Source organism: Priapulus caudatus, unplaced genomic scaffold, assembly GCF_000485595.1.
Source record: "Priapulus caudatus unplaced genomic scaffold, Priapulus_caudatus-5.0.1 Scaffold44, whole genome shotgun sequence".
Classification (NCBI taxonomy): Eukaryota; Metazoa; Priapulida; class Priapulimorpha; order Priapulimorphida; family Priapulidae; genus Priapulus; species Priapulus caudatus.
The window spans coordinates 724,230-733,342 of NW_014577105.1; the positions used below are offsets into that span (position 1 = coordinate 724,230).

General features: G+C 45.2%; 1 protein-coding gene across 8 annotated transcripts in view; it reads right to left on the minus strand.

Moving 5' to 3' along the window:
* Positions 1-9,113, minus strand: part of LOC106820723 (coronin-2B-like) — a 53,040-nt gene that overhangs the window by 26,777 nt on the left and 17,150 nt on the right. For 3 of the 8 annotated variants that reach the window (XM_014825236.1, XM_014825231.1, XM_014825239.1), the window contains exon 3: positions 3,170-3,271. The exons of 1 other annotated variant lie outside the window; for it this stretch is intronic. In XM_014825236.1, coding sequence (XP_014680722.1) covers positions 3,170-3,187 — 18 coding nt within the window. In that variant the 5' untranslated portion in view covers positions 3,188-3,271. Of the gene's footprint in view, positions 1-3,169; positions 3,272-3,977; positions 4,185-5,947; positions 6,095-6,453; positions 6,529-7,610; positions 7,765-9,113 lie in introns of those variants that run through there. 4 more of the 8 variants (XM_014825235.1, XM_014825233.1, XM_014825234.1 and 1 more) reach the window with 4 other exon arrangements.

The following is a 9,113-nucleotide window of genomic DNA, read 5'->3' on the forward strand; positions in this document are numbered from 1 at the left end:
CAATGCTTAAAGTGATTACGTCACCGTAACTAAAAAAAAATTAAAAAAAATCCACTTTTTCACAAAATATAAGTGATTCTGTTCACTTTTTATGGTTAAATTGCTGCATTATACTTCTTATTTTACTATATTGTTCGATGTGAACATACACTTGTGACTCATACATAGCCCATAGCAAGCAATTAATGTTATGAACACTAATATCAAATCGTCCAGGTTTTTTGTATTTTTAGCTAGTTGAGAAACAATCTAATCAGGTAAGAATTTGACGATACGTTTAGTCCCGTTAGTTCTTACTTTTAATGTAAAGAAAATGGCAACAAAAAATTTACACATTTTACCATAGAAAATTCGTGACGTAGTCACTTTAAGCACATTAACAAGGAAACGATGCGGAGGATAGTCGTCAGAGTATGCCTCCTAGGAGCCTGCTGCGCCAATGACGTACTTTGGAACCGAGTAGGAAACAGCTGGCTGAATGCATTTGTGCAGGCTGGTACGCACTGCTAATAAATATGTAAGCCGACACATGCGATTCTGCAGATGCAATTATTGTGATTACTGATACAGTTATAAGAAGGTGAATCATTATGAATACAGAGAGTCAGACGAAGAGTCAGATAGGCATTTTACTGATCAGATCTCTGATCAAATTGCACCTGAATTGAAAAGTCTGAAAGAAACATACCACATGATGCCCGTGCGTCACAAATCGTGATCGATCGGACGTCACAAATATAGTTACATGATAACAGGTTTATTGCCGTTGTTAACCAACGAACGCGATATTGACCACAGAAAAAATCGATAACCATATATCATTACAGCGTATGTATGTATGGTCGCCCATTGCAGCACTACGGCCGATACAATACATATCACGATATAGACAGCTACCCACGATACAAAACGATACGGTACACCCAAGCGTTATAAAGTAATAAAAAGGTTACTAGTACCAAGAGTAGATAATAACAGTATTTATCAGTAATTATTAGTATTTAGTATTAGTAATTATCAGTATTTAACAGTAGTTATTATCTACTCTTGCTAGTACACGTAATAATGCGGTGTGACGATGCAGTGCATGCACACGCGAATATTCAACAATGGCGCAATGAAAATGTCATATTTGATGAGCCGGTGCTAATTAAGCACCCCCCCTTCCACGCACACATCTTTCTCATGGAAGCCACAATAAACACATTATACTCACTCTCACACGCGCGTGCGCCCTCACGAATGCAAGCGTACACATACAAACAGCAACCATCGCCGCAGCAGTACCAGCATTGCATCAGCCGCGGGGTGGTCTGACTGCTGGCGTACATAAGAATATTCTTACGTACTCCTGGTAACCACCATATTTACACTATCGAGTGCTCACTCGCATGCAGCACCTCGCCTTCTCCACGGCTTCTCTGCATGCAGGAGGCGGGTGGTGGAGCGATATCCCCGATGCGAGTACTTGACAATGCAAATACAACAGTAGCCATCATCGCAGCACTGCATTTGCATTTGTGTGTAGACGAGTACGGGGCCCAGTTCACGAAGAAGCCATACTCGAGCATGCGTTGCTCGTGGCTGCCGCTTGTTCGAATGCGACCATACTAACGAAGAGCAAGCTGTTCTATTGAATTCCCTGCTATCGCATTGATCCGGCCCTCGGAGAGGATCACCAGTTTATTGCCATGGAGCCGCATCCCGTGGCTTTCCCGCAGCTTCCCCGCTGCGACTGCGGGCAGGTCGAAGTATAACGGGATGAGTTTCCCCGCGGGCGGGTTTGGGCCCGCCGATGATGGATTCTTGAGCGTGGTAACACGACCCAATATGACAGCGATGGGGCCCCGGGGGTGACTATAGATCACGTGAAAATTTCGCTTCCCTCGCACACACAGCTTATTACAGCCTCAATAAAAGTTATGATAACAGCAAAAAAGCATTCCAGAATGAGAGCGTTTGCTTCGTTGACTATCGTCCGCCCTACGTCATACCCACATCGGTCACCTACGTGGCCGAGGGGGCGTAAAAACATCTCCACTCCTTACTCGCCATTGGCCGTTCACTACATAACACTCTAAAAACTGACCATAGCCGATAGTCCCAAACCCTATGCCGTCCCGGTGGCCAGCAGTGATTGGTGGGAACATATTTGGTAAGGGCTTCACGACTCATCTTACAACAGAAGGTATAAAACAGGCCGCACAGGCCACACGGGGCTCTCGTGCTCACACTCGTCTGTTGTTAGATTTTATGTGTAGTGCGCAACCTTTACTTTACCCTGTGTGATTTGTATGTGTTTTAGTGAGTATATAATATACGGTGAAACGGCAGTTTGTAAACTACATCCCTCTACTCTCATTTTATTCCTGTTTTACACACAATTACACGGCGCACATAGCACGCAAGCTACAGCGCACAGTTGTCTGGCAGCCGAAATTATCCCGCGACTACAATATATATATATCGATGCATCTGCCTGCTGATGTAAATCACTCAGTTAGATGAATTATTAGCGATGTGTAGATGTGTGGGGAAAAAAGCTTCCACGTGATCTCTCAAGGTCATTAATAATTTGTGCTCGACGCGAGCGCGTAGGGATTCCTTCATCAGCAATAATGCATGGCTGGTCGGTGGTTGTGCTAGGTCGAGTTGTAAAAAAACGCAGTGACCTACACTATACTCTACGATACGCACTGCAACCCCACGCACACGGCGGCGCGCATGCGTACTCATCGGTACTCCACGCGATATGAACTTAATGAGCGTGAGAAGCGGCGAGCCTACAAAGGAGCACGGATGTCCCTCGTCTTGCATCACGCTGTGTAGAGGAGAAGGGGGCGATGATTCACAGACCCCTGAGGAACGGGCTGGGCGCAAGGCAAGGAATATCCCCAACGGATGAGGAAGTACGAACATCAGCACATTGGAAACGTCAGCAATATGGCATTAAGAAACATGCTGTCAGACTAACGGTGGTTTACCAAGATACGTACGTGTACGTTACCGAGCGTTACACTAAGATGCTCTGGATAAACGTACCAGAACTGTGCATACCATAACGAATACCTGTACTGTTAAACCAACCATGTATCACCCCTATATATCTATGTTAGAAAAATAACTAAACACAAATGCATATAGGAGAATTACGTATAATGGTTGTTACCGTGGGTATAGCAGACATCTTCGGCTGAGTAAGTGTAGCACAGGTGCACCTGACTCACATGAACTGCATGCAGGTGAGGTAAATGTCCAGCGCAACGAAAAGCTGAAATAATGCAGTGGAAAAAAAATGAAAGGCGAAATTAAAGAAAAATGTAAACATAACAAGTAAAGCGCGTGCAAAAAATAAACTATTGCCAAGGTAATAGACAATGAGGAAGCAGTGGGTGGAGTCATGGCCAGGGTGTAGTGCAGTGAGGCAGTGTATATATATATAGCGAATAACCAATTATATAATGATTCTTATTGGAAACATTTAAATAAAATCTCCAGTGGTTTGCTAGATGTGCATTTTTAGCGCATATATGGTGCTTAAAATGATACAAGAATGTCACATCCCCCTCCATTGCAATTTTCCTGCTATCACCATGCAGTGTGCACACATCACCATCCATCTACACGGCTGTATGCACAGGCCCGTACCATTCCAACAAATGTTAGCAATAACTCATAACGAACATTACAGCCGAGTTATTATATAATTATGACTTAATTATTCGTAAGCAAACACATTACCACCCAATTAATGCGTGTGTCATGGATTTCACGAAACCGATTACTCAATCAAACATATCGCTAGCAGTTTGTGACGTCAGGGGTCATTAACCCAGTCAACGATCTTCTAGATTTATTAATGATATGCCCAATTCACACCTAGTGAGGCAATTCCGTCTCTGATATGCGTGTTTTCGCACTCGACTGCAGTTATTCACTTTACAGGCAACTCAAGAACGATACCCCCTAATACTCACGTGCTGCGATTTCTGTCGGGCTGCGACACACGAAAAGCCAACACGCGAATCGTGCGAACAAGGCAGGAAGCTGGTGTGCAGGAAGGGAGTAATATCACGCCAAGTATAGTCAACCACCTCGCTCGCTGTCTGCATGCACACACACACACACACATACACGAACACACACGCACAGCAGTGCAGACTGCAATCAGTTGCTAGCGAACGCCCAACCGCTTGCTACCTGTGATACCCCCGCGCGTGCACAGCACACAAGTGCTACCGGTGGTAGCTAACAAGGCGTGTCCGTGTTGACGCAAGCTACACCGGTGCCGCCAGATCTATCCGCGCGTCCCACAGACGCGGAGGCAGAGTACTGCTGCCCAGGGAGCACGGCATACAACACACGCGCGAGCGCCAGCGCTGTTAGAGAGAATGTCTGATGTAAATCTGGCGACGGTGACCCCCTGCGTACATCAACCGCGGCTACCGCTGTTGTTCTCGCACGTAGTTGAAATTTGGAATTGCAGCAATTTAGCGTGGATGAATGCAGCAGACGTCTACTCCTGCCTACAGAAGTTTTCACACCACGTGCCTGCATGTCTTGCGAAAATCCATCCCTATTTTTGTTTAATATTTTAGACACACGCGAATCCCGCTTCAAATTCTCTAAAGTAACCTATATATATATATATATATATATATATATATATATATAGTGTACCAATAAATAGATGGTTACACCCAACATTGAACAGTAAAACACGACTCCCATGTTTATTTAATTGTTATTTCTTCTTATATAAACTTTGTTGTGGAACTGTTTGAGAAAACTAGGGCGGATTCGGGACCAAGGAATGCAGTTCATTCGTAAATTCCATTTAGACGAGGTGAGGCAACGTAGCGTAGTAGGCAGGGAAAGTGTTACGGGGGAGAAGAGCGCGGCACATAGCCTAGAGTCAGATAGATTATCATAGCTCTTTAAAAGATAACACACATTTCCATCTTTCTAATCCGCTAACAGCAATTAAAATACCTACGTAGATGTAGAGCGTAAATTTGATGGACATTCTCGGAATTTACATTTACATATTATTACGAATTCAAGCTAGCCGCTCGATCACAGCAATAACATTACTTGGTTGAATATGTTGGCATATTAAATTTCTTGTTACCGTAGATAATAATATTTCAGTAGTTTAGAAAGAAAAGAGTCTCTAGAGATAACTAAAATACGATTTACCTTTAATTCTCCTGATAAGAGTCTCTTGAAAGACAAAAACAGAAGATCAAAAAACACTCGCAAAAATCCACAAACCAAAAAGCACAGGCATTGGCGTCAGGCAAAGGTAACCCGCTACAAACCAGAAGGGTTGCTTCAATAAGACTTCTTGCATATATCATCATCATCACCAATCTATGTCACCTAGTTCTAGCTCACATGCTGGCAGACTGTGGTGACCTGTAGTAGCACATAAAGGTTTACATTGTTCACTTTACTGTACCTCCTGCAATTGTAAACCAATTAACGGTAGATTTGTACTATTATTGCAACACTCGTTGCACACGATTGTTTCATTCGTTCATTAAAAATAGATCAACCATAAGTGATGTATTTTTGGTTTTGTGTTAATTGTAAATATACTATTATTGCGTAAAATAAACTGCTGTTTATATTTCCATGAGTATAGAATCCACCCCATGACCTTAGAAACATGCACGCACGCGCAAGAAAACAAATATGTGTTGCGAGCCGGCGCGCACACACCCGCACACATGCAGTGTAAATATTAGTGTTTACACGTAATGCGAATGCGAAGGTTCAAACATCATGATCGCTGTCGTGGTCTGTTGACACGCCAGCGGATCATATCGCCATTTGTTCCCAAGCCTGATCCTGCCACCCTGCGTATACACAGTGCGCACAAACACACCACACCACAACACCAAACAGCCGAGCTCGCCTAACACAGCCGATAATACATACTTACACAGTGCTTAATTTAGTCTATAGAGTCAATTCCGCACGAGAGTTATCTAGGAGGAAGAAAGCAGACGATAGCCGCGACCCTCACAATGCTGAATAGCTGCTAGTAGAGTTTCCTCATCCACACGCACACGCACCCGACGCCATGTATAGGAGAGCACGCGGGTCAGTAGTGTGCCTGGATCAGCGTATGTGTCAGCACTGCGCTACAAGAAGTTCACGAACGCTGACACACTGAGACGGCAGAACGTTTGTTGTAACACTAACCCGCATGGAAGGTTAACCGGTAGAGAGAACGGTACAACATAAGTGTGCGCGCGCACACACACGCACGCACACAAACAAACACGCATACAGGCACACACATGTATGCAGACGTATGGGCGCACACCCCCTTTCCTTACGTACGTGCATCCTCACGAACACACTCGCACGCACGTGCGCATCCTAACAGGATCAAGTCGAGTTGTTTACTAACCTAGGTAGAGGTCTACGTCGTGAACTACCTACCCTACAGGCACATAGCACCGCCACGGCACGGGTAACAAGATCCACCTACAAGAGCATTCACCTCACAGTCACCTCATCTTGGTCAATTACGCTACAACAGCTAGCGTCTCACTGACAGAAGAACTCGAGGCTCAAAGCATGAAAGTAGACCGCCCGTACTGACCTAGAGCTGCATGAGTGATCCCCGCCAATACAATATACGCTCAACCCTCTCGGCTTGCTCGTCCTCTTCATCTGCCAGTCAGCCACTGTGGCTACTACCACAGGCACTTGGAACGTCTCAATAAAAAAAGGTAAATAAACACGAAATCTATTTACTACCAAAGTATTCATGTTTCTTTACTCTATTTCGCCTATTATTGCCGATAATTACCCGTAAATGCCGGTCAAATGCTCATCTGCAACACACAAGTACACCGCACGCATGCCCTGTGCACAGACAACATGAATAAGAGAAGTTATTCATGTTCTCTTATTCATGTTCGAGTTTTGAGACGTTCCAAGTGCCTGTGGCTACTACGGCTCTACACTTCACAGCGACGCGACGCCCGGGTTTTTAAAAACTGCCGGATGCACGCACGCATCTGTCTGGCCCGGCTGCAGCAGAACCGCTACGCTATGCTGCACACGTTGTACGGGTGTGGCTGGGAGGACAATCGCAGCGAGTCCATAAACACTCACAAAACATGCCGCGTTATATTTACGGGTTACGTACGGCGCACAGACAAGGTTAGGCCAGGCATAATTAACTCCTGATATATATGTGTCAGTGTGCAGCAGCCTGCGTGCTGCACCCAGCGTGTGTTGCAGATGATCATTTGGACGGCATTTACAGGAAATTGTCGGCAATAATAGGTGAAAGAGAGTAGGCCTAGAGAAACATTAAGACTTTGGTAGTAAATAGATTTCGTATTTATTTAGCATTATATTTTATAGAAACGCTCCAAGTGCCTGTGCTTCGTACTACAGAAACGCAGATACGTACAAGCCATGTACAACATTGTATTGGCCTGTCTGTCTGTCCCTCCGTCCGTCCGTCCGTCCGTCTGTCGGTCTATCTTTATTTCTACCTACATTTCTGTCGCTGTCCCTCCCATCTCGCTCTCTCCCCGCAAGCCTCGTCTACGCGAAATAATAATCGGGTCATTGTCGGTTACCTTGCGCTTCGGCTCCCAGTGGCTGACAATCTCCCCCACGTTGACATTGACGTGTGCGTCCATATCCGTCAGTGTTGGCTTCCACGAGTGTTTCTTAGTCACTACCATCACCGACCCTCTCTCTCTCTGTCTCTTACACTTGCTGTCACCGAGGAACACACACGTGGCGGCATGCACCACTCCCCGATTCTCCCTTCACACTAGCGATTCCCGGCGCAGCATCGCCCTGCCGCCAACACGCCCGTCTCCCTCGCTAGATAGGCCCCCTTAGCAGTGCAACGCCGCAGAACGCACGCACATTAGTACGCGCTGTGTCCGTCTATAGTGCGGTATTGATTCCGGCGCGCGCAGTGTGTGACTCAGAAGCAGGGATGCTCACAGACTGACGCTTGTATTGCCGCTGTCTGCGACAGACGCTGCGCACGGAGAACGGTGGGCGCCACGATGACCGCGCCACATCATAGCAACAACGGCACACGCGCGCGTGCGCACGCCCTCACAGCTGCACGCACGCACGCATGCATGCATCCCAACGCGGTATGTTGCAGAGCCAAGTGCTACATAGGTAGTAGGTCATGAGAGGTGGTGGGATACCAAGCTAATTATCAAAAGCTAATAATACCTTTTCCTTTATAGGTATATTATAGGTATATTATAGTATTATTAAGTGGCCAGCTGTTGGAAATCGCGCACAAAGTACTGTCTATATAGTATTATGTGAAATAGCGCTCCATAGAGTTCTCAATGTAGGGGGGTACAAAAAAGTTAGCAATACACAACAATTTGTGGTGTGTAAGTAACTGAACGTATCGGCAGAGGTACGAGGCTCTGCGTTATACCCTCTGGTTTATATATATATATAAATACAAACTAAACAAAGCATCCAAATACAGTACCTTATACGGTAGCCACAAGTTACCTGCTCGTTTTCTACTATACGTGGCGAGAAGTGGGTTTTTCTGCTGACGTGTGAAACAGTCGTAGGGCTGGATGGGCTACATACGTGGCTACTACGTACAAGTAATTCGCTAGTTTGTTGATGGATTGTTGATGTATTTATGCTGAAATATGCAGGTACATGGGTTAGAATCTCTAAGGATGGAAATCAGATAAATAAACAAGTTTATTTTTTCATCCGATCAGCTCTTTTTATTAATCGCTGTGTGCCTAGTGTTGGCGTTGTTGGATGAAAAGAATGTAATCCTGACGAAGCCATTGAATGAATGAAGGTGAGAATGAATGATAATCAGTAGATTGAATGACATCCAATTTCGTTTTGGATTTCACTCTAGACGCTGAGGATTGGTCATGATTCCATCATTCACACCCTAGAGCATTATGGAGAGCCTCAAGAGCTCTCCATCATCCCTTAAAGCGTGTGAATTTTTAGTGGGAGCTCTCCATCATGCTCTTAAGGGTGTGATTTTTTAGTGGCGCTCTCATCATGCCTCTTAAGGGTGGATTATGGAGCGGTGAAAAGACCCCCTTGGTGTCCTAGGAGAG